The sequence below is a fragment of the Folsomia candida genome, unplaced genomic scaffold (assembly GCF_002217175.1).
Source record: "Folsomia candida strain VU population unplaced genomic scaffold, ASM221717v1 Fcan01_Sc001, whole genome shotgun sequence".
NCBI classification, from domain to species: Eukaryota; Metazoa; Arthropoda; class Collembola; order Entomobryomorpha; family Isotomidae; genus Folsomia; species Folsomia candida.
Window position 1 is genome coordinate 21,845,919 of NW_019091193.1, and position 24,206 is coordinate 21,870,124.

The 24,206-nt window shown below is 37.3% G+C and overlaps 4 protein-coding genes across 8 annotated transcripts; 1 reads left to right on the top strand and 3 right to left on the bottom strand.

Moving 5' to 3' along the window:
- Positions 1-136: 136 nt before the first annotated feature.
- On the bottom strand, positions 137-3,012 carry LOC110853927 (transcription elongation factor S-II). Its single transcript, XM_022102296.2, has 8 exons — positions 2,789-3,012; positions 2,415-2,592; positions 2,026-2,274; positions 1,848-1,936; positions 1,577-1,696; positions 1,332-1,478; positions 1,193-1,219; positions 137-1,109 (listed from the first exon to the last, which is right to left on the bottom strand). Exons 1-8 carry the CDS (start codon positions 2,861-2,863, stop codon positions 1,056-1,058), a joined length of 939 nt encoding a protein of 312 aa, XP_021957988.1. The 5' UTR covers positions 2,864-3,012; the 3' UTR covers positions 137-1,055.
- Positions 3,013-3,244: 232 nt separating this feature from the next.
- Positions 3,245-9,722, top strand: LOC110847722 (histone-lysine N-methyltransferase eggless). 2 transcript variants are annotated; one of them, XM_022094727.2, is made up of 22 exons: positions 3,245-3,845; positions 3,922-4,067; positions 4,159-4,548; positions 4,646-4,736; positions 4,835-5,011; positions 5,124-5,227; positions 5,315-5,462; positions 5,524-5,588; positions 5,682-5,867; positions 5,939-6,165; positions 6,241-6,397; positions 6,732-6,956; positions 7,039-7,233; positions 7,336-7,484; positions 7,552-7,744; positions 7,807-7,974; positions 8,058-8,203; positions 8,326-8,402; positions 8,488-8,739; positions 8,820-9,002; positions 9,087-9,241; positions 9,313-9,722. In XM_022094727.2, the coding sequence occupies exons 1-22, from the start codon at positions 3,443-3,445 to the stop codon at positions 9,517-9,519; spliced, it is 4,044 nt and encodes a 1,347-aa protein (XP_021950419.1). In that variant the 5' UTR covers positions 3,245-3,442; the 3' UTR covers positions 9,520-9,722. The 2 variants fall into 2 exon arrangements, with proteins under 2 accessions (XP_021950419.1, XP_021950413.1); XM_022094721.2 differs by having other exon boundaries at positions 3,246-3,845; positions 9,084-9,241.
- LOC110847739 (methyltransferase-like protein 17, mitochondrial) lies at positions 4,755-16,003 on the bottom strand. 4 transcript variants are annotated; one of them, XM_035857174.1, is made up of 12 exons: positions 15,731-16,003; positions 15,443-15,626; positions 15,247-15,378; positions 14,848-15,118; positions 14,590-14,755; positions 14,388-14,531; positions 14,230-14,307; positions 13,997-14,135; positions 13,775-13,913; positions 13,572-13,693; positions 5,223-5,275; positions 4,755-4,879 (listed from the first exon to the last, which is right to left on the bottom strand). In XM_035857174.1, exons 1-12 carry the CDS (start codon positions 15,878-15,880, stop codon positions 4,808-4,810), a joined length of 1,650 nt encoding a protein of 549 aa, XP_035713067.1. In that variant the 5' UTR covers positions 15,881-16,003; the 3' UTR covers positions 4,755-4,807. The 4 variants fall into 4 exon arrangements, with proteins under 4 accessions (XP_035713067.1, XP_035713073.1, XP_035713077.1 ...); XM_035857180.1 differs by lacking the exons at positions 4,755-4,879; positions 5,223-5,275 and adding an exon at positions 9,548-10,466; XM_035857184.1 differs by lacking the exons at positions 4,755-4,879; positions 5,223-5,275 and adding an exon at positions 13,188-13,327 and having other exon boundaries at positions 15,731-16,002.
- Positions 16,004-16,117: 114 nt separating this feature from the next.
- On the bottom strand, positions 16,118-23,673 carry LOC118438722 (trichohyalin-like). Its single transcript, XM_035859400.1, has 22 exons — positions 23,321-23,673; positions 22,928-23,243; positions 22,760-22,850; positions 22,284-22,676; positions 21,849-22,205; positions 21,618-21,742; positions 21,404-21,535; positions 21,191-21,289; positions 20,893-21,110; positions 20,674-20,777; positions 20,284-20,583; positions 19,659-20,183; positions 19,509-19,576; positions 19,136-19,402; positions 18,840-19,059; positions 18,613-18,738; positions 17,674-18,304; positions 17,088-17,598; positions 16,868-17,011; positions 16,661-16,765; positions 16,393-16,580; positions 16,118-16,316 (listed from the first exon to the last, which is right to left on the bottom strand). The coding sequence occupies exons 1-22, from the start codon at positions 23,593-23,595 to the stop codon at positions 16,196-16,198; spliced, it is 5,316 nt and encodes a 1,771-aa protein (XP_035715293.1). The 5' UTR covers positions 23,596-23,673; the 3' UTR covers positions 16,118-16,195.
- Positions 23,674-24,206: the final 533 nt, after the last annotated feature.

Genomic DNA, 24,206 nt, shown 5'->3' on the forward strand with positions numbered 1-24,206 from the left:
CCAATCCAAAGTCATTGTCAGTGTTCAATTTGAATTCATATCATTCATGAATACCAGAATTGAATGTTTTTTACTTGGGTTGTTAATTAGTTTTGAAGTGTATCAATAGTTTGTGTCTGTCGAGTTATTCCATCCACACAATTAATTTCACTTTACTTTTCCATTTATTCTTTGACATTTGCAAGGATATTTTAATATCTACTCAAAAGATTTAATTAAGAAATCACAAATTCTCGCCGATAATAAAATTGTTTCTGAGAACATAAGGTAACGTAACATTCATTCTTGAAATAAATAACAATATATTTGTACACTACAGATTAACTTGTACATATTTAATGTTGGGGTACAAATTATTGCAACACAGTGTGCTAGATTACAACTATATGTTACAAGAGAATTATAAAATCTAATTTATCCTAAAACTAAAATTTTTACAACGATAAACTATCAATTATCAACAATAGCAATGAAGGGATTACTCCCCAGTTATGCAAATTCAAGATATTCTATCTAAATAAAACGAAGGTAATTGTAAATTAGCTAAATAATTCCTATTTATAAAGCAACATTCTTATCATTTAATGATGAAAATCTAGTTGCTATATTTTCAATTCGAGAAACGGGGTTACATATACTGACTGACAATATTGTGCTCCTACTTATCAATATTTTAACTAATAACAAAACGACAGGTTTCATCTCGAATTTGGGAATATTTGGGAAGAATGTGACTATTGAACAATTTTGTATAGTAAATAATTGACTTACAGTCAAATCGTCATCTAATGAAATAATTCCAATTCCATGTAAAATGTTTTTAAGTTATCCATAAGAAAATGGCAATAACTCAAAAAATCGCTACACAATACATTATAATTTACCTGGTTTAAATTGTTCCTAAGAGTTCTCCTAAAGTTGGTCTTGTAGATTTCCAAGCTGCGCATTACGTTGAATATTATATTTTTACTGGATTAATATCCAATTAAAAATCGACATATTGTTACGAGATATATTTCATGTCGGAACGGTAGCACACATCATATTTAGCGAATTTAACAGAACTTCCATCTATTGCCACATTGTAGGCAGAGACAGAAGGTAGTCATCTTAAAAAATAAATAAGGAATTGAATGATTAAACAAAGACATCAATCTGTACTTGGTTAGTGTATTGATAAAAATGAACTTACCGGCTCGTCAGCACTTCGAGTTTGAAGCTATACAATTAAATAAACATGTAAAGGATATTCGGTGTATAAAGTGTAGGATATTCAGAGGTGCTACACGTAATCCGGAAGGAAAGCCAATGCAATTATTTAAATGATTTACCTGGTTGTAGGTCACATCTCTCTTGCCACATTTGTTGCATTTGAGGAGGTCAGTCTTTGTTCCCTGAACTGTGGCAAGTTGTGAATCGTTAATTCCATCTTTAACAAATTGTTCTCGAACTTTTTTCATTTCGGTACTAGCCATTTCCTAGAAAAGAGAGAAACACACAAATCACCAATTGGGTTCTGACTAGCGCACCAAAATAAAGTATAGGAAAATATTATCATGATCTTTTTTTAGTTTACCTCAGCAGTCATTTTAGCCATTCGACTGATACTTATGCTTCCAGTAAGAAAATTGAGACGGAGGTCAGGATTTTTAAAGTCTTTCAAATTAGCTACACGACTCCTAACCCGGTTCTTATACTGAAAGGTATTAATGAAAATTAGTTATTAGTATTCACTTATGGGTTACTTCATTCAACGCATGAAGAAGAGATTTACATTAGAATTTAAATTATAAATGGCTAATTACGATATGTCTAAATTAGTTACTAATTTAGTAGTTGTAACTCACTTTAATTTCCGTATTTTTAAATTCTTTGAATATTTCTTCCTCTAGACGTTCTGCTAAATACTCTGGATCATTGCTTCCATCAGGAAGTTCTGCCAATGTGCATAGAGATCAATATTATTGATCAGCATCACAACAATTTATTCTATAATCGTAATTATAATCTTATTCTTGTAAAAACCTCCATCTGCTTTCATAGCAGTAAATAAGAGCTCTCTACATTTTATTCTAACTGCATCGGTCGTGCTTGCTGCAGGAAACGACGTTTGACCTCCTCTACTTGCAGGAGGGGCAGGGGTGGACGATTGTTTAATATCCTTTTTGCTATCAAGTTTACTCTTCTTGGAAGAAGACCCATCACTGTCCGAATCTGCTGCTCCACGCTTGTTATCGTGTTTGGGAGTGGAATTTGTGGGGGAACCATCATTTTCTGAACACGGTAGTACATATATCATTAGTCAATATTATACATGTGCAATGCTCGTGGTTGACAAACTGTTGCACCACGACTGTTAATTCCTTGTATGATTGGATACAAACTTTATACAATAATATTTAATGGAGCATTACCAGGAAGAAACTTTTTCCATTTTCGAATAAGGTTCTTTGCCGTTGATATCACCTCTTTGTCATCACTCGATTTTCGAATTTGGTTAACCGTCATACCTATACGAGTACTGCTCAGAATATCCAGATTCATATCTTGTTCTTGCAACGCCTTCAACAAATCCAAAACTTCTCCTTGTGCCTGCAATTTGTTATTATTTCATTGTTCATTCTTAACGTCAATAAAACATTTTCATTAGGCAAATCCTAAATACACTAAATATTGACTGGAATACATGAGACAAAGATAAGGCTAAAAGTTACAATTCATAATGAAAGATTGAAAATTGACAATTTTTAAATTCATACTACTTATCAAGATAAGCGTAAACCATTACCGAGTTAGCTGAATTGGGAGAACTCATGCCTTCCAACCTCTTTTGAATATCTGCGACTTTATTCTGCAGACTCATTTTTATTTTTGTGCAATCAGAGTGGTTTTAAATAATAAAACAGGACCGAAGCTGTGGAAAAGTGAATCGGAGCGCGTGAAAGCGTGTGTGGAGCGGACAGGAGAAACAACACCACCTCAGCTCTCCAAGCGGTCGACTGAATTCCCTCCCAACAATACTCGGCAGAAACCTACGGACCGTTCACAAGGACCACCTACCAAGTGTGCTACAAGTCCAAACGGTTCTTATCAAAATAATCATAATAATGACCGTTTGTTGCGTTCAAGTCCGCATTCCAAATTTAATAATAATTATGCTTCCAAAAAATTGTAAAAGGACCGTTCACACAATCGTGTTGGGGCAACGCCAGACATTGACATACGCGGGAATGCGCTTCTCGGCACCATCGAAACTCGCTCAGTTCACAGTTTGTTCTGCTCTAATTTGGAGGCCTCAAATAATGCTTAATTTTCAGTATTGTCATCTTTTGTAATTGTTGACTTTGGTTATTGAGTTGGACTCAATTGTTAATTCTCGTGGCTCACAAGTACGGCCATTACGACAACTGATAAAAGGAGAGAGACGAAAGTGTTGGGTGAGATGGATACCTCGGAGGCTCCCACTAACGACTCGTGTCAATTATTGGATGTCAAAACGAGCACGGAAACGACTGTTTGCAGCGATGCTGCCTTAGAGGGTACATCAAAACAAGATAATGTCGAGGCAGAGTTGGAGACCCCGTCATCAGTGTTGTCCGTCCTAGACACTGATAAACAACCAGGTGGTGAAAATGACGACTTAACTCCCGGTACAGTTCTCGTGGCCCATCGCAGTATAACAGATGACGGGAATAACCCTGCTGATAAGCCTCCTACTGAAGAAATAACCATAAAAGATGATGGGGATGACAAGATGGAAATTGATCAGATCATGTCGTCGCAAAATGATATTACCGACACTGCCGAGCCCAATACTGATAAGCCCTCAACTGAAAATACTGCTGGTAATGTAACATGCGTTTAATTAAACTAGATATCACATCTCAAGCAAATTCATTTTATTCTTCTTGATTTGGATAGACTCGAGTATGGAAATAGTTAGCGGTGAGGATAAACCTGCTGCTAAAACTGAGTCAAAGTTGCTGCCACCAATGGAGAAATCCTTTGTTATTCCCCTTGCCAGTCCAAAAATTCCATCCCTTGGAACTGACTCCAACCGGGGAAAGGTTTGTGTGAATACACATTATTTATACTTATTGATTGATTTGCTCGTAGATTAATTTATTAATTTCTGTAATTAATTAAAACTAATTGCAGAATTCCCAAGTTTCGAACAAGGATGTGTTGCCTACTATACTTCCTCCTCCTCCTCTTCCTCCCCATCCTACTCCTCCAACTGAGTCTCCAAAACAAGAAGCGAATGAAAATTCTGTTGGAAATCTGAATAAACTGCTAGCATCTACAAAATCTTTGTCATTTGCTCTTGCAAAACCAAATGTTAACATTGAAGGTATCCTCCAAAATAATAACAAAGATCACAAAAGGAAACTTCACAATGGGTGCAGCAATGCAAATTGTACTTCAAATTCCGATGAATTGGTCATTGCAAAGAAAGCTGCAATTCTGTACTTCCGATTTAACACATCTTATAAAAAAGTGCACAAAATTTGTAAGATCTGTAACGAGGAGGCAGAAAGTTTTTTGAAGGTATACATATATATGTTCCATCGCAAATCATATTATAATGTGATATTTATAATAGTGCATATTGTTTATTTAAAAAAATATTTCTTGAACATTTTAGAATTCTGTTGGTGCCCTAAAGAACGATGAAAATATTTTTACGTTCATATCAAAACCTCAAGGAATGGAAGGAGATGTCATCGAAGTTAAAGGTATACTATTTTTATTGTGCATTTATTTGTATTATGAAGTGTTATTATCCCGTTTAATACAACCAAGTAATTTACTTCCTCGTTTCATAAAATAATAGATGATGAAGAGGAAGACAATCCTGCAGATGTTCAAAGACTGGAGGCTGAAAATAAGGAAATTTTTGAATTAGCAATGAGTGTGGAAGATTTAATTGGAGACTTGATGACAAAATTAGACCTTAAATCGCAAATAACAAAATGTGAACAAACTACAACAATTGAATCGGCGAATTTAGGTATGTCTATATATATATGTACAGTCGATTGAATTTTCAGTTGTACAATGTGAAATATAATAGTTATACACTGAAATATCCACTAATCTAAAAACTACTTTGTTTTGTAAAGAGAAAGATTATAGCGGTCTGGAAAAACAAATTGCATTTGTTGAGAGGCAAGTTGTGGAGACTAAAAAGATTTATGACAAGGTGACTGGATATTACCAACCTGTTGTAAGTGTACTGCTACTACTACTACATAGCTTCGAAATAATTCAAATTCTGCAATACAAAATTAAAACAAAATTTGTAATTATGAAGCCGGTCATAACTGAAGAAATTGATATAAGTACCACGGGAACTATCGTAAAATCGGTGCCGCACAATGATCATCTTCAAAATATTCCAAACCTCCCCGATTTACCTCCTGGTGTCTTTCAACCAAATGCTTCTCCTGCTCCCACAAGAGGTTTGTTTATATAGTAATATTGGAGATTTTTAGAAATAAATATAATCTATGTTTTTCATAGGCGGATATCGTAACCGCCCACGAAAGGCGAAAGAAAATCGAACTCGTTATTCGGATGATGGTGATGTAAGTTGCATCTAATAATACAGAATTTATATTTCATGGGCATTCGTGTGTCTGGAGACTTATTTGTACTTCATTGTAAATATATTACTTTAGATCATAGAGGTCGTGTCTGGCGAAGGATCTCAAAAGATAACCTGTCCTTTGGGTCGCCCACCAAAGGAAATTCCTAAATTAGTACCACCAGTGGGTGGAAATGTGTATGCTCAAAACCGTACCCTCCTTCATTTCTGGGTCAAAACTTCAATTGAAGAAATTGTTAATGTTGGATCTGGCAAATCTGTAATTTACAACACTACAATTTATTTTCACATTTAATTTCACTAAAGTGTATTATGCATTTTTTTCTCCAGCCCGAGTTTGTTGTGAAATTTGAACGAAAACAAGGAGTTGGGGGTGGTGGATTGAAAAGAGTGACTGCCAAGCAAATTGCATATAACATACCTTGCCCATTCATTCTAATAGTTGGGACTCGAATCATTGCTAAATTTCGGGATGAGTTGAAAATGGAACCAATAGGAGATGGACAGTACTACGCTGGTATCGTTGCTGAACATCCTACACCACAAAATAAGTTTAGGTAACATTGATAATAGGGGTTTCTTGCTCGGAATAATAAGGTTTTTCTACATTCTCTAAATTGATCTATCTTCAGATATTTGATCTTCTTTGATGATGGATACGCTCAATATGTCGGTATTAAAGATATTCTGTTAATATACGAATATTCCAAAGAAGTATGGAGCGATGTGCATCCTGATTCAGCAGAATTTATTAAATCGTACCTCACAAAGTATCCTGAGCGTCCAATGGTATGTTTTTATTAGTAAAATTTATACAGTATGTCAGAGCTAGCAAAGCCTGAGATGAATCTGAGATGACCATTGTAAATATTATTATTTATCAGGGTAGCTTACACTTTGTGTTTTTTTTCTAAATTATGAAAAAGGGAAGCAAAATGAATGTCTCTAACTACATCAACGCATTTTGTCGTTGTTTCAGAGTAATCTTGCATCTGTTTCAATATGACAAAGTTCGTCAATTTTGGAATTAGTTACCCTGTGGGAGGTTTTTGAGTGATTGCAATATTGGATTTGGGTAGATTTTTATAAACTGAATTTAAGAAAATTTAAATTTTATTCAAAGGTTCGTTTGACTCTTGGTCAAGTTGTCACTACAGAGTGGAATGGGAAATGGTGGGTCGCGAGAGTTACTGAACTCGATTGCTCTTTGGTGAAGATGCAATTTGAAAACGATGGCAGGTGTGAATGGATTTATCGTGGTTCCACTCGCTTATCACCGTTGTTTGAAAAACAAACTAGACAACGACAAAAGAAAACAGCGCGACGAACTACAAGTGCTCCAATTTATGTATGACATAATAAGTATTCTCGTTTTTCTAGTGTCTTATAAATAAATAACGGTTAATTATATATTTTTGCTTTTCGTTTAGAACAAAAATCATGCGCGAATTGAGTATAATTATGGTGATGATGATGACTTGGTTCCTTCGCACGGTAGAAACAAGCCACTGAAGCCAACCGCTCGAAAGTCGACTTCTGGAGCTCACCATGCATTGGAAAAACAATATGGCGATATCAGACGTCTGGCTCGATTGGATTACGGCGAGTTTGAGGGAACAATTATTGTAAATATTTTTGCTCATTTACTTCCTCATATAATTAACATAATTTTTAATGAATTGGCACGGCTAAGGTTTTATTAAAAACTTATAAATATGCATATACAGAAAAGGCCTATACCTTCTGATGTACCATTTACAAAGGAGTACGGTCATCATGTTTGTAACAGTTCTTGTGTGTATGAATATGACGATTCCAATAAAGAGTACAAGAAAATGAGTCCACTTGCTCTGCCATTACACTTGGGATTTACAAGGTACACTTTCACTTATTTTTATGTATTTTTATGGTGTTTAATTGTAACAACTAAAATCTTGATGCAGAGAAATTGCAAAAAATCCTCGTCGGTCAATTTTTTACCGAGGACCTTGTGGGATTCGAATACGTGATATGGAGGAAATGTACGACTATCTCACTCAAACACAGTGTCAAGTTCCTATTGATCACTTTTGCTTTGATTTGGCTGTGGACTGCCTCAATGAATTTCGTCATTCACGCCAACATAGTTTTCTACCGGTTAATGCCAAATTTTTACAACAACCATTTGCAATCAAATCTAATAATGTTTTAATTATTAGGATTTGACATATGGAAAAGAATCTGCTCCTGTACAAGTTGTAAACGCCTTTGACTATGAGTATCCCCCATACGTGGAATATTCGAGTCAACGAATAGCAGGTTCAGGTGTACACCTAAACACTGATGATGAGTTTTTGGTAGGATGTGACTGTGAAGATGATTGTCGGGTAAGTACAGGCAAGAAAACCAGAAGAGCAGGAAACAGAAATTATGTGGGTAATAATTTTCGCCGTCATTATTTTCATTATAGGACAAGACAAAGTGTAGATGCTGGCAGACGACATATTCTGGAATCTCTTTTACGAAATTAAGTAACCCCCTATATCCTGTTAAAGGATATGAATACAGGCGATTAAAGGATCACATTGTTAGTGGGATTTATGAGTGTAATCCCAAGTAAGTTAAAGTGGCCACAATATAATAGTAGTTGTAATTTTCATAAATATATAATAACTAACTCTTAAATAGTAAATCTAATTGGTATGTGACCCTTACGTGCGTATATGTTTCTTATCAAGGTGCAAATGTGCCAAAACGTGTTGCAACCGAGTAGCACAAAATGGACTCAAAGTACCACTCCAAGTGTTCAAGACAGGTATTAGGAAAATAATACATTGGAAAGATAATAATTAGACATTGTATACAATATACAACTTAATAATTTTGTTATATTCTAATAGCGGCAAAAGGCTGGGGCATTCGACCTATCTTTGATGTGCCTGAAGGTGCATTTATTTGCATTTATGCCGGACAAGTGTTGACGGATGCTGGAGCCAATGAGGATGGACAACAATTTGGAGATGAGTATCTCGCAGAGCTGGACTACATTGAAAGTATCGAAGGCGTGAAAGCAGACTATGAATCTGATGTTACCGATATTGAGACTGAAGAACCTGGAGAACGTTCAAAGAAAAGAATTAAGACAAAGAAAGGTAATTCGTAGTAATCCTACTCGTAGGCAAGAGTAAGTAGCGTATTGTTTTTTTTACATAACAAAATTTTCAATCAAAAGCAACGACAGATAAAGGCGATGAAGAATCTGATCAAGAGGTAGATTTTCATGCCGCTGACGCCAGTTATCACGGTCCTAAGCCTTCAACAGTAGAGAGGACGGTAAGCACGAGAGGCAAACATAACGGGAAGACCTCATCTGCTTCTGGAAGTTCCAAGAATAGTGACAGCGATGACGAAGGAGGTTCGATATACGATCCAAATATTAATACTATTTCCATTTACGTATTTATTGAAACTTTGTATTATGAATGCTTGTGTGTAGAAGGCGGTGCACGTCCACGTTCTCATTTTAATGCTAATGTTGACACTCCCAAAGCCAAAGTAACAAATCGTCGCCCACTTCGTGAGTATTTTGGAGAAAACGAAGAATGCTATATTATGGATGCTAAAACTACAGGGAATATTGGACGTTATCTCAATGTATGTGTAATATTTGATATTTGTTAATATATGTATCTATGTATTAACTGCTCCCTTCTTGAATTTTCTAGCACTCTTGTCAACCGAATGTTTTTGTACAAAATGTGTTTGTGGATACACATGATCTCCGATTCCCTTGGGTCTCTTTCTTTGCTAGTAAACACATTCGTGCTGGATCAGAATTAACTTGGGACTATAATTATGAAATTGGAAGTGTACCCAACAAAGTACTATTTTGCTATTGTGGGTCGCCAGACTGTCGTGGAAGGCTTTTGTAATTTTACATATTTTTGTACTTCTTTCGCATTGATTATTTCATTAATTTTATTGTGAAATACTTGGTGTACATATATCTTTGTATTTGAAACACGTTTTCATGGTTCATTCGTTTTAATATTTTCAATCTTGACAATTGTCACATTTTGAGTCATTTAATCGATGACCTTATATATAATAAACTAAACTAATGATTTTTGATATATATTCAAATTTTTCAAGTAATTTTATAAATGACATCTGACACTCGGATGAACGGAAATTAACTAAAAATATATTGCATACACACATATTATTAGTGTCTCAGCAGCGTATTATATCATCCCACATTATGTGATAATAACCCTTGTTCTCTTGCAATCATAATTAATTAATCGTCATAATTAGTGTTGCTGATGTGAACCTAGAGTTTACCAACTCCTCCACATTGCATTATTTTTCGTGGTACATTCGCACTGTCCTAATTATTCTCGTAGACGTGATTAAACGATGCTCATTAGTATTAAATAATTCAAACGCTACAAATTGTATAATTATCAGATTTCGATTATGATCACGCAAATAGTGATGATGATAACGTGGGCACGAACACGAAATTCTTGCTTTTCTCCTGGAATAGGTTGTTCATTGTGTTGTTTGAGCGTCATGAAATTGTCATACGACGTTTGTTAGAGAACAATTAGATAACTTAATTCAAGCATGAAACGTTACACTTTTAATTATTTTAGAATTTTCATTTTCATTCAATTTTCCCATCCGTATTGGAGTGAATGTAAACCGAAAAATGGAACAATCATCACAGAACAAACAACCACCCGCACCAACCTCATAGCGCCTTCCACGTCTTCGTACAAAGATGATGGCGTGTCAGATACTACTTTATCTTATCCTTCTATTTCCTCTCTGGCGTTGGCAGGAGTTCTTCTTCCTGGAGGACCCGGGGTCACCTCTGTTGTGAAAGATATGTTCAACCGGCTTCTTAGTACAAACGGTATTCTAGGACTGCGTGACCAACCCTACGAGTTGGGAACACCAGTAGTTTTGAGGGATATTTGGACAACAATTTCCCACTACCTTGGAAGAAATGATATGAATTCACTTGAAAGTTTGGAAAACATAGCCATCGAAATATTGAACGGATTCAGTGAAAGGGAGAAAAATACGGTGCATTTTTACTTATACACCCGAAGCAATAAGTGAGTGAGCCATAGACAGGATCCAAACATTTAATACTTTGATCAAAATATCAACAATTTTGTATGCTTGCAAAATATTCTTAATTCTTTTTCTGCGTAAATAGAACCGGATTTAACCCAATAAAATATGGATCGCTGGATCAACTGAAAAAGTCGTCATTCGCGATTGGAAAGCGGGTCAAATTTCTCATCCACGGTTTTAGAATGAATGGATTTTCTCATTTTAATTACCTTCTCAAAGATGGTATTACATTGAATGGACAGTTGACGCACATATTTAATTAAGTAATTAATCAAATTGTACATTTTCCTTGCTCCTTCAAACAAGCCTACCTCAAGCATGGGGAGGAGTCGAACGTGTTTAGCGTGGACTGGAGGCATTTGGCTGGAGATATTGTCTACTTCAATTCAGCCTTCAACACCCGCATTGTAGGGGAAAGGGTCGGAGATATTTGCATATTTCTAAAGAAAAATGGCTTCATCCACTCCTATGACCAAGTTCACCTCATCGGCTTCAGCCTGGGAGCTCATGTAAGTACTTATGTACGTCATGTCATATGTCATTGGGTGACCACTAGTCATGAGCAGCAGGCAGCACAGTATAATGTGCTGGAAATTATTATGTGTGCACTAATTTTAGGTGGCTGGCTACACGGGAAAGTATTTAATGAAAATGGAACGACAGCAGTTGGGGAGAATCACAGGACTTGATCCTGCAGGCCCTTCATTTGCTGTACTAACCTCAAACAATCGTTTGGACAAAGGCGATGCAAAATTTGTTGATGTAATTCATTCCTCGTTGGGAAGAAGTGGAATAGTTCAGAGCATCGGAGACGTTGATTTTTTTCCGAACGGTAAATACTTCTGCTCAACCACAATCACTCTTATATTATATTATATATTATATGTACCACGTGAGCTGAACCAGCCCAACCGTTTCACAAACGCAGTTTCCATTATTTAGCGAAAGGCAGAGTGAGACTCGGATTCTGGTGGGTATCCACCACCACCACCGCTGACTGTCGTTGCCAGTGCCGTATGGTGGTCCGTCTCACTTCTCACTCTCTTCAAATTGTTTACCGGGATTATGAACCAACTCGTGTTGAGATGCTTTTCATCTCTTACACGAGTTGGTTCAGTTGATAAATCGTTGAGCTTAAGTTTTAAATTTGGGGCGAATTGGACAAACTAAATTTGCTAATCTTAAAAACTGATAAGCGCAGTGATAAGCCCGATAGCGTTAATTTTCGAATGCATATCATCATTATAAATTCAGAAAAGCTTAAGTTTTAAGTTTGGGGCGATTTGGATAAACTAAATTTGCTTATCTGAAAAATTGATAACTTCGTTGATAAGCCTCATAGCGTTAATTTTCGAATGCATATCATCATTATAAATTCAGAAAAGCTTAAGTTTTAAGTTTGGGGCGATTTGGATAAACTAAATTTGCTTATCTGAAAAATTGATAACTTCGTTGATAAGCCTCATAGCGTTAATTTTCGAATGCATATCATCATTATAAATTCAGAAAAGCTTAAGTTTTAAATTTGGGGCGATTTGAGGCTGTTTTAATAGCTTCTATGTAATTACCTTTATGTATATCATAAATACCTACACATTGTTACGGCTCCTGCCGTATAAGCCCCTCCCTCAGAAACTTTGACCCCAAAAAAGTCATGGTAGCGGTCATTTCGCAGCGGACAACAAAAGCGGAAAATGTGGCACTTCTGACGAAGAAAAATCTGGCATCAGGTTGTCAGCCGCGAAATGACCGCTAAGGTCACTTTTTTAACGATTTATATGTAGGTCGAAAAACCGCCAATTTTCGAATTTTGAAAGTCTTGATGCATCAAAATGTTCATATTCATGAGGGAAGTCAAATGTCAAATGCAAGTTGGTATCTACTTCTTTCTGTACCGAGTGTACATTGACCTTCTCATTTTTCCCAATTTTCTTCCCCAATTTTTGAAGGGGGTGTGGTTGAATATAATTCAAAAACAGCTATGCTATATTAATCCCCCCACCCAAAACTGAATTTGTAATTTTTTATGTGCAATTTGGTGAAATCGATGCGAAAAAGACTTGCACTTTTGGCTCATTTTGTACCGTATTTAACATTTCCGAAATTTTCGATTTTATAGGAGGAGCCGATCAACCGGGATGTGAATGGGACAAGATACGCGATTATTTTCTGAGTGAGAATACTTTCTACCAAATTTAATTATTATTGCTCATGTTCTTGCAAAATTAACAAACGAAGACACAACCTAAACATTCTAAATTTCAACAGGAAATTGTAGTCACGAAAGAGCTTTCTACCTCTACCTCGAGACGATTAAAGGGAAAAAATTTTGGGGATGTCCATGCAGCAATTGGGGAGATTATGACACTGGGAAATGTCCCTGCCACGCCAATGCAGCAGGAGCAGAACTGATGGGCGAATATTGCAATTTTACGTAAGCTTTATCATTGCATAGTATATATGATTCGATGTGATCAAGTTCAGTTAAGTTTTATAAATCAATTGCAAAATACAGAGCCAGAGGTGACAAATATCTCAAAATCAAGGAGACGTATCCGATGGCATCAAAGTATTAGATGTCTACATTAAATACTAGGGAAAGTTCATAAAATACGTACACAGTGGATGAGCAGGGAGCTGTTGCGTTACAGGTCAACTTGCGCCACATGTTGAAAAGGGCACCCCTTTTAACCTGTTACAAGGGAGAGGCAGAGGGAGGGGTAAATAATGGGTTTTTGTGTTACGTATTTTATGAACAGTATACAAATCATATCTAAATGAACAATGTATTTGTATCAGTATGTTATATTAGTGTCATTTGAGCTAGTTTTAGAACCTGAATCGACAAAGTCGTTTAGTTCTTCAGGTTCAAACTGTGTGGATACATCGTGGTCTTTAATTTCTTTGACGGGGAGAAGATCACCACACTTGCTCTTTCTTCCCACGCGATATAACATTCTGAAAAAAAAATTATGATTACAATGCTTGCAGCAGACCTTCAAATAATTATAATTATTTCATGTAATAAAAGAATCTCACTGAGAGTGCTTATTTTTGGTGAGCAGTACTTCAGCCAACTGCCCTTCGTTAGTACAAACTCTGCAAATACAGTGTTTTTTTCTTATCATTGAATCCCGAACGACTCGTGGCCACCTTTCATCCTCGGGGTCTCGAGGACCTAGGTATATCGAAATTTAAGTACATCTAAGTTAAATTCTTGTACTTTTCTCTTGTACGTATTTCCAAATTTATGTAGTTCACCTTTCTTCAGAACTACGTAACAAAATGTTTCCGTTCCCGTATTATCTTGATGAAATGGGTACAATACTTGATGTTTCACATAAAAGTTGCAAGTACTATCGTCATGAACAAATCTTGGGCATGGACTTTCTTGTGGACACTAAAAAAGAGTAAATATAAATTAAGACAAAAAATAATAATTTCAAGCACGAATAAAACAAAAAAAATTATCATGCATACAACAACCCACTTACAGGACTAAATACGTGAGACAGTTCACTTTTATGACCTTTGTCAAGTTCTAAGATATAGTCTCTTGCTTCTATTATAGCCTGTTCAAGTTCAAAACCATTGTACAACACGCATTAATATTAATTCCACTTGACTAGAGAGCATCAGTACAAGTAGTTACCTTAAATCCGGCACTAGATCCCTGTTCCACAATCACCAAATAGTTGTTTGTTTTCTTCCACAAAATGTCTAAAGCTTTCAGTCTATGTTTCAGTGAAGGAAGTTCCATCAAAGAATAGGCACTTACTACCAAATCGTACGACACCTAGCAAATAAAAAAAAAAATATGAGTACAAACACTACGATGTGAGACAATGACTAACTTTGAAAGACTGTGCCAAAAATTGTCTAAAATATAACGCTGGGAACCCATGATCGTTGTTCATACTTCCACCTCTCAAAAGTCGTTCAGCAAGTTCATTCATCTCTTTTGACACATCTGCACATAACACTTCTTGGACATTTTTTGGCCACACGGTTTTACTTGCCCTGAAATAAAAATAAAGAAAAATATGTAAGTATATACTGATTAAATCACTAATATTATGTTGATTACACAATTGTAGGGAATAATATTTTACCAAACCGTGGTACCTATCCCGGAACCAAAGTCACATAGGGTATTTGGTTGAAATTGATTATCCCTGCGTTGAATTTCACTAAATATCTGAAGTAATGCGGCATACTCGCCTGCCGACCTAACTAGTAGATATTGTAACGCTTTAGCTTTGTCGTAGTTAATGGCCTCCCAATGATAGATATCCCGTTTCAAATGATTTTTAATCTTGCCATCACGAGCAGCTTCAAGTTTTTCGAGCTGTTCAGCGCTTAAGAACGGTCGCATGATGTCTTCTAAATATAGTTAAAAAGGTATGTAAATATATTCATTATACAGAAGTATTTATAAAAACAAATGTTGCTCGTCGGACTTTTATCACGGAATAATAATATGCATATGGTCATGGTGCACTTGGACTCACCCTTTATTTGAATATTATCCTCGACTTTTTCAACCTTTTGCCTATATTCTGCTTCTTCAATTGGTAGATGTCGAGACCACAAATAATTTCGAAAAGCGGATGTCGACTCCAACAATCTTGAGAGATTTTCATCTAAAAACCACACAAAGTATATACTAAATGCTTTAATTGACGTGATTTAATTTATTTGGCTCACGGGACAAGACACGCTGAGCAGCCTCGATGAATTTGGGGGGGAGCGACCTTCTTGTGAGATGAAAAACACCGGGGTGCTGTTTTGGTTTGAGGTTGTTGCTCATCATGAACCGCTCCGCCGAAGATTCCAAGTCCACGGCCAAGCGTGCCTGTTTCCCTGTACCCACCCCAAATTGTCCAGAACACTAACGTTTTAATAGACAATTAAAAATAATACTTTGACAACATTCACACCCGACAGAAGTATTATTTGTTTTATCGTGGGTGGCGATGACCATTGACCACTTACCTGAGCACTCGACTGACACAATTTTCGATGATTATTGACATTGTAATCCTGGAGGAAACATTGCCTCCGCAACGCTCCAATTAGTACGCCTGGCGAAGCAGTTTTAGTAGGACGCGAAAATGCCCCACAAAGTCGACAACCTTGCCGCATACTCAGTTCCAACAACGTTTCAACAAGCACAAAGTAATAACAGTTTGTAGTTTACAAAAGTTTACCAAAAGATCGTACAAAGCAGTTGTTTGTCAATGTGCACATTGCTTGCACACGCAAGTGAAAGTCAATAAATACCGGAACCAGGTATGAAAGTCGCTCTGCAAATTCGGGGTAATGGCAATATATTCATGTAGTAATGTTGAACCAAATGTATTTGCAGGATATTTCCATCAATTTTTCTCATATCTTTTATTATAGCATACATTTAGATAATTAGTAGTATAAAAATAGAAACTGTTATAAATCCAGAGTTTACAAGCATGGAAATGATTTTTGATAGTATCGAGCCAACTCGGCTTCCAAGTAGTTGATCGTCTGATAATTGTCATGAATTTTGCGGATCATGTAACCCTTTGCGAGGAATTTTGATACTCTATAAACAGAGAAAAATTGGATTAGATTGGAAGTATGAATAGGGAATTTTACGAACCAAAAAATATTTTGCTAACCGTTCATTGTACTTTTCAGCTCGTTGTTCCGGCGTGGCTGAAACGGAAGTGTGTTTCATCAGACTCGTGGTTCGATTTTCGACAGCCAACCAATCCTGTAGTTTATTGTTAATTTTTACTTGACGCTTCATTTGGCGTTGATACATTTCTTTGAGCTTTTTCCTAGAGGCAATATATGCCTGTTGATGCTGCAAGACAGGGTTACATGAATATTTATTATCTCACTTCTTTTAAATCAAAGGTTACTCAGTCATCATACAAATATTACCTTGTCAGCAGCCTCAAGGAGACTTTTGACTCGTTGTATGCGGTTTTCATGAAGCGTTTCAAGGTCCACACCTAAGCGTTGGGCTCGAAGGAGTTCTTTAGTAGGCTACAAGATTATTGATTCAAATTAAGCACAAATTGTGTATGGAGGGCATAACAAAAAATACTGAGTGATCACAATTGTATTAAGCTACATAAACTAAATAACCTTGCTATTGCTGACATCATGGTGTAGCTGTTTTAAATCTTGACGTGTCCTATGTTCTACTTTGAATTTCCATTCAATATCTCGAACGTCTCGGTGTACAAATATACATCGTTTCGTGTCTCTGATGTAGCGCTCTGTGCAAGCCTACAAAAAATGAACCAACCAGATATTTATATTTAAATGAAAACAAAAAGATCATTATCTGTGATTGAGGACGTACTGCAACCCTTGCATTCAGCTTTTCTATGTTGTTTGCTAGGGTCATAACAGAATTCTCATGTGCATCCACGTCCCAGAAATTAATCTCTACGTTTCCCTTTCCAGTAATGAACTGAAATTCGGTATTATACAATAAATAATTCCTCATTTCCGTTCGATGAGAAAGAATTGCTAGCACGGCTGCCATTGCTTTCGCCGTCATATCTTCACGTTCAGTGCATTCTTGCAATCCTTTCGAAATGTGCTCAATTTCCAGAAGCTCAAACTTGATTTCAAAGTCGCAAATGAGTCTTTTGCGTCGAAGTTTGCAAAACTTGTCCCAATGGGTTCTTGGACACCCACTGGGGATGAGCATGGGATCTTCAATGTCCATTAGGGCCATTACGACGGCACGAGCCGGCTCCCCGTTGTCACGCCCAAATGCACGAAGATTTGTCGACTTAAGGGCGTGGATTCCCATCTCATACACTTCAGCCTTGTCCATGCTCTTCCCTTGGATTTTGGGTTTCCGTCTAAACACCCAAAACATATTCGTGTAAAATACTATTGGAAGCAAATTTATGTAAAATAGTAAACTGTATATGTACTTGTAATTTTTCATAAAAAATGCCAAATAATGTCCAACGTCGCCCAAGTCCTTCCTGAACTTTCTCTCCAACTCGTTCTGTCGTTCGATAATGACCATCTCCTGCTCCCTGCACTCGTTTTTTCTGATTGTCAATTGTGACACGAGCATTTGTGTGGATTTCATTTCTTCTTGTAATTTTTGAAGCATGAGGTTTACTCGATCTTCCTCCTTTTGACAATCATCGGTAGTTCTCATCAATCTTACGAGTCTCATGATTGTGCACTCTTCCATGAGGACATTGTAGTGGAACTGAACTTTAGCCATAAACAACTCGTTGAGTCGTAGATCTATGCTGTTGTAATCATTGGCATTTGCCTTGTAGAGGGTATGCAGTTCATGTTGTAAGTTTTTCGTCAATTTTGCCCTTTCCTTCTCCAGAACTTCGCATTCATCACGATATTCTCTTGCAGCCATAAATTCTTCCAAAGTATATTCCATCATTCCCTTTTCCAGCATAAATGCCGGCTTGGGAATTTGCTTGAGCAGAATGTCCTCTTTTTTCTCACCCGGAAGTAGCAAATATTGTAATGGATTGATTTCCTCCTCCTCCTCTTCCTCCTCCTCCTCTTCTTCCTCCACTGATCCACACACTGCAATTAATTGGAACGTTAATATTAGTAACAAAAATATTTGAAAGTACAGTTTTTAGCTGGAGCCAGGGTCAATGGATTGTCTTTAAATTTAGAACCCTAGAATTCTTATAGTTATAGGAATTAAACATTCGGAATGTAGTATTAAGTTCAGGATTGTTACCAGGATCCAACAGGGTTTTACATACAACACTAGGAAATTACGAAGAGACGAAATTACTGTTCATACTAAAGCTGCATTGTATTGATTTTCATTTGAAACTTGCAATTTAGAAATTCTCATTAGTGAGTAATAATAATAATATTACCCTCTTCACTTCCTTCTGACCCTTCGACACATTCGCCTTCTTCTGATCCATGTTCACCTTCCTCAGCCGACGCTTCCTCTGCGACTTCTTCAGAGCCAGCACCTTCAGAAGCTTCTTCTGATTCCCCTGTAATTACCAATTTGAATATGTAAACCTTAAACATTTATGCATATTAAATAATGATCATCGTCATGCATTGATGTTGAGTTTATGATAAATAAATGCACCTTCGCCTGCTTCCTCTTCTTCTTCTTCTTCCTCCTCCAATTCGGCTTCTTCAGCAGCAAGCATGGCCAATTCCTCCTCACGTTCTAGGTCAGCCTCCTCCTCCTCCTCAATCTCCCAACGACGCATCACTTCAAGCTCCTGACGAGCACGTTCTGCCTCTTCAGCATCCAGCCTTTGTTGTTCTTTTTGAGCTGCAGTGTAGTACTTTTCAACGGGGATCTATAATATACAAATGCAGTATTGGCAACAGATACGAAGTAAAATTGAAAGGACTTTGTGAAACTCCTATGGTCACCTCGTCTTTAGTCACAACAAAAATTCCACCAGGGTCTTCTTTGGGATTGTTCACATCGTCCAAAATGTCCAAGTCCAAATTAAGATAGTAGTAAATCTCTCGTATTCTCTCATTCCTTTCCTGCATTCTTCTCAAGACTTCCGACTTGTAGTTGCCTGCTTCGTCAAAGAGCTCGTCAAAAAATAGTTTGAGTCTGTAAACGTCGGCAGAGACAAGCATGATTTGGCGAACAAAGTGATGTCGAGCTTTCAATTCCATTTGATGGTACTGGTTTAATTTGCATAAAGAGCATGAAAAGAGGTAATTAACTCTTTATTAGCAAAACAATGTAATTATTTGTGTTTTCTTTTATTATAATTAGAGTGTGTCTTACCTGATACGGATTCGGTTTGTACTGATGCATGTCCTCCAATTCATGTTCCAAATTTCCTGAAAAAATGCCTGAAATAGTGCAACCAATTGTATATAAGAAAACCAACATATTACACAAGTACATAAGCACGCAAGTTTGTATAGTTTTTACGTTGAACATTGAAGTATGGTGTTACTTGTTCTTCCTCCATAGTTGCAAACCTGGCACTTTTCAAGTCCAAGAATGCTTCTTCCTCATCAATCCCTTCCCATTCCTCTTCCTCCTCCCCTTCCTCGCCCTCTTCCTCGCTGAGGACAACAAATTCGTTCAGTGGCTTAATCTTCTTGGTGTGGCGTCGTTGTCGGGCTGTGGGTTCCACAACAGGTTGTTTTTCTTTCGTCTCCTTCTTCCGCTTCTTCCGACCAGGAGTTGGTCCAAGAAGCGTGTCCATTTTGCTGCGTCGTCTTGCCGCTGCCCCCGATGGTCCAAACATACCTCTGGCAAAAATATACACCTTGCTCGGTTTAATCGTATCCAGTATGTCCTTCTTGGACAGGGCAACCGAGGACGCTACGCTTTGCACGTCATCATCATACTCGTCCTCAGTGTCCTCCACAGCCGAGGATGCTCCACTGTAGTCACTCATGGCGAACCCAATATGAACCAGCCTCTTCTTTTGAAGCTTTTCATCATCACCTCAAATGCAAATATTATGTTTCAATGAGATCAAGGTTATTGCAAAAATGTTTATTATTAGCAGAATTCATGGGCGTGTCACTTAATTAGTTGTTCTCACCTCCTGCTTCACTCTGCTCTTCAGCAATAGGCATTTCTGACTCGGTCCTTCTCTGCCTTGACTGCATTCGGAGTCTTGCTACACTGGGTGGCCTTATCTTGGCTTCCTTCTTCTTCCTGCGATGCTTTGTGTGACTGGCAGGTCGAGGGGTACTTTCTTGACTTCGAAGTTCTCGTTTCTTTGTAGGCAAACGTGAACCGAACGCGGATCCACCAACTTTTTCCTTGCTGGCTTTAGAAAATAGTGAAACAGATTTTTCGGGTTGAGACAACCCTTTGCCGTCCTTCTTTGGGCGACCACCTGAATTACAGAGAAAAAAAAACAAGAAATTCATAATGAGTTGCTTTTGAGGTTTGTGGAATAAGATCAGCAAGATTATATACAACGAACCTAGCCCCAACTCTTGTAAAACTGTTTTTAAAGCTTCTTCTTCGTCATCCTCCGTTTCGTTAAATTCGTCAAATTTTCCACCCAAATCCATGCTCATCATACTTCTGCGATAATTAAATAAGCAATTCTTTAGTAGCATTATCTTTCAATAGCGTACACTTATGTGAGTTAACAAGTAATTAAGAAGTAACTGATTGAATAACAGCAAAATGTTCTTACTTCATGTACATCTTTTGAGCTTCTGGCTCAACGTGTTCCATTTCAGATTGTATTATGGTAAAAGTGTAATGATTTCCAAGTTCTACGAGCTCGTCGTCCAAAGACTCGATCCGCAGTTCTAGCCTCCTTTCTTCCTGACTCTGATCCACAGACGTTCCAAAAGTCTTTTCGTGAGAATTGAGGGGATAATTTGCTACTATGATTGGTGAATCGTAACCCTTGCAATTTGTAATATAAGGTGATTACTTAAAAGTTCAGAGCAAGCTTTGGTGTTGATAATATTAATGCAGCCACATACCAGAAATAATTTCCCTTTGTGAGCATAGCAGTCCCAAACCAAGTTCTTAAAGTTTTCAATTCGAGTATGTCTCAACTTGTTCCTTGCCATCATCTGGACCTATAAAAACAAGCATGTGAAGTTGAAACTTAGCTTTTTCCGTCCGTAGATTGATAATAATTACTTAAATAGAGATTATTTGGATAAATGCAGATTAAGTACATATCTACTTACATGACAATATTTGGCATAGTTGTTTCCCTTTTCTTGAAGAATAGCTTCTATGTCATCATCCAAGTTGAACTCTGTGATTGGAACTTGAAATCTCGACTCCCTTGAGTTATTCAAGTTCATAACAGTGTCAAACTAAAATATATGCATAATAATTAACCGTTAACCTTGGTCAGGATGTATCAAATTGCAACCTCAAAATAAATTAAAATCTTACAAGCTCCATCATTTTGTTGAGAACGCTTTGCAGCTTCGCAGAACGGGGTTGAAACTGTCGATACAGCAAAGTGTACTCGTATCTTGACCAGTATTCAGGAGCAGGGATTTCACCACTTTGAATGTCTAATAAATCAATTCCACGTATGGTTTAAATTAATAAAATACAAAAGAAATACAATATGCAAATTAATTATGAATACGTTAATTAATTTTGCTAATAGAAAATTACTAAAGCTGACGCAATAAATTCCATCTGGGTCGATCCCTTCAAACATTCTGATGACTCCTCCAGTCTCGTTTTGAGGTCGCGAGAACTGGATAATGTTGACGGATTCTGTGGCGTCAAAAAAGTCACCCCCTTTTCGGAAGCGTTCTTCTACGACATCATCGTCTTCTTCTTGGTCCATCTTGAGTTTTCTTTGGTTTTTCAACCTATCTCTCCTATGTTTTCCCCCAAAGCTCAGTTGCGTATTATTTCCACCGGAAGAAGAACCTCCGTCATCTTTTTCACTGTCGTCATCGTCTTCCGTCTCATCCTCTTCCTCCATCGTTGTGCTCTCTTCTTTAGAAACTATACTCGCCGGAGCTAATTGTTACAAGAAAATGAAGTTTTTAGCAGAAATTAAACAAGAAAGAAATGTCAAACTCAACTGTATTCGATTACCAGAATGATGTTCCTCTGATTTTTCATCTGATTCGGCAGCAGCCTTTTTAATATTTTTTGGGTGATGAATTTTTGACTTGACGTTTTTGTATCTTTTCTTGGCTTTCATGGTCATTCGTCGAGATTTCTTTTCTGCTTTGGCCAAAATTTTCCTGGCCTGTGCTTCTGCATTCTCCTTTGTTTCCGCCTCGTTGATGGACAGTTTTGGTTGCATTAGGATCATGATGTCTTCATCCGTTATTGCCTCCCCTTCGTCACCCCCTTCTTGTGATTGTGACTGAGAACGCGACTGAGCCTCTTCTCTGAGTTTCTCGGCTTCGCTTTCCAATTCCTTGCGAATTTGAGATCGGCGTTTTTTCTTGTCCTTTTCTTGACTATCCGATGGAGTTTTCTCTATTTGTTTATAATATAGTGAAATATTTTACAAATTACTCAAATTGAATTATGCACTAGTCCTCAAACGATCCATTCAGTACCGCTCTGTGAGGTGGAAGTCCAATGTTTGCAATGATGCTCGCCATCAGTTTCCGTTTCACCAGATGACCATTCATCGCAAACCCATTCCTCCTGAAAATTGAGCAGAACGAAAATTAAATGTTTTCGGACTACAAAAAGGTACCAAATAATTTATGATGTATATATACCTCATCTTCCTCTTCTTCTTCTTCGTCACCCGTAATGACAACTTTCCTGCTTTTCCTCTTCTTCTTCTTCTTCTTATTGGCAAGAGCTGCACTTTCCGACTGCTGGGCACTTATCAGGGCATGTAATTCCTCATCCTCCGGTGAAGCAGATATGGTGGGGTTGTCCATTTGAATTCTAATCATTTCCAACCTGTTGCGTGGTTTCTTCCCAGATACTAAGCGATCTTGGTCTCGTTTATATGAAGTCATTTGGTACTCGTATAATTTAGGTTTGACAAACCCGAGTAAGGCCCAATTAGGTTCCTTTGGTTTATCCCTACATACAATCGTAATAGTAATTTGTTCGAATCTTCCAAATTGTGATTATAATTTACAAGTAATTATTATTGTTACATTAATCTGATTCTTGTGAAGGTTCCATCAAACCCAATCGCAATTATCTGACTTCCGTCTAAACTGACAGCTCCGTCCGCCACGCCTCGGTCAAGGAAAGAGTGGGTGTGAACAGAAAGAACTAATTGCAGGTTCAAAGAGTCAGCAGACTCTTCTCCTTTGTCCAGCGGAGTTTCATACACGGAGACATTTCCATCTTCTCCAAATGTGTATAGCTTATCGGCTTGGACGACCATTTTATTCAGATCCATCTCAAAGGTCCCCTTGACCATCATTTCAGGTTCTTGAAGTACTGGGAAGGCGTTCTAAATTCGCAAAACATGAGCAAAAATGCGTGTGTGTGATGCACTCATTTCTTGTATAAAATTTAATAAGATTATGATAAGCCTATAGCACTGTACATCATCACAAAATGGCGTAATTCCTATTTGTTTCTTGTCCACATGATACGTGTACAAAAATGGCTTCATGGGAGAGAAGCATATCGCTTTGACAGGATTTTCTATAGCCTGAGCCGACACCAAGTTAAGACGCTCATTGTTCAAAGAGAAGTTGTAAATGTAGTTGCTGGAATATGCGATGTCAAAACATGATAAATTTACATCCTTGATTTAATTGGATACACTAACATCATCATAAAATATGCTCACTTTCTAAAATTCATAAAAACATTCATAAAAAATAGGCCAGCTCCTACCTGCACAACTCTTCCACTTTGTTCTTGGCATAGACTACGACTTGGAGTCGCGCATCTTCTGCGCCACAGCCTGGAACGTTGAGCAAGCGAATGTCACCTGGGGAGGCACAATAAGACCTTTGTTGAAGTCCGTGCAAACATTTAAAAAATTCCAGGCTACAAAATGTATTAGGAGGCCTCGAACCTGGG

What these genes read in the sequence shown, in the direction of transcription:
- LOC110853927 (XM_022102296.2), bottom strand. Translation starts at nt 2,863, where the DNA reads ATGAGTCTGCAGAATAAAGTCGCAGATATTCAAAAGAGGTTGGAAGGC. An exon ending in CTCCCAATTCAGCTAACTCG is followed by an intron (nt 2,593 to 2,788) that starts GTAATGGTTTAC and finishes AACAAATTGCAG; the next exon opens with GCACAAGGAGAAGTTTTGGA. An exon ending in GAGATGTGACCTACAACCAG is followed by an intron (nt 1,220 to 1,331) that starts GTAAATCATTTA and finishes TTAATTGTATAG; the next exon opens with CTTCAAACTCGAAGTGCTGA.
- LOC110847722 (XM_022094721.2), top strand. Translation starts at nt 3,443, where the DNA reads ATGGATACCTCGGAGGCTCCCACTAACGACTCGTGTCAATTATTGGAT. An exon ending in AGTATCCTGAGCGTCCAATG is followed by an intron (nt 6,398 to 6,731) that starts GTATGTTTTTAT and finishes TTTTATTCAAAG; the next exon opens with GTTCGTTTGACTCTTGGTCA. An exon ending in CTACAAGTGCTCCAATTTAT is followed by an intron (nt 6,957 to 7,038) that starts GTATGACATAAT and finishes CTTTTCGTTTAG; the next exon opens with AACAAAAATCATGCGCGAAT.
- LOC118438722 (XM_035859400.1), bottom strand. Translation starts at nt 23,595, where the DNA reads ATGATGGTCAAGGGGACCTTTGAGATGGATCTGAATAAAATGGTCGTC. An exon ending in TTCACAAGAATCAGATTAAT is followed by an intron (nt 23,244 to 23,320) that starts GTAACAATAATA and finishes GATTGTATGTAG; the next exon opens with GGATAAACCAAAGGAACCTA. An exon ending in TCCTTGAGGCTGCTGACAAG is followed by an intron (nt 16,581 to 16,660) that starts GTAATATTTGTA and finishes CCTGTCTTGCAG; the next exon opens with CATCAACAGGCATATATTGC.
- LOC110847739 (XM_035857174.1), bottom strand. Translation starts at nt 15,880, where the DNA reads ATGCGGCAAGGTTGTCGACTTTGTGGGGCATTTTCGCGTCCTACTAAA. An exon ending in TGCTCAGCGTGTCTTGTCCC is followed by an intron (nt 15,379 to 15,442) that starts GTGAGCCAAATA and finishes TGTGGTTTTTAG; the next exon opens with ATGAAAATCTCTCAAGATTG. An exon ending in TTTTGGCACAGTCTTTCAAA is followed by an intron (nt 14,532 to 14,589) that starts GTTAGTCATTGT and finishes TTTATTTGCTAG; the next exon opens with GTGTCGTACGATTTGGTAGT.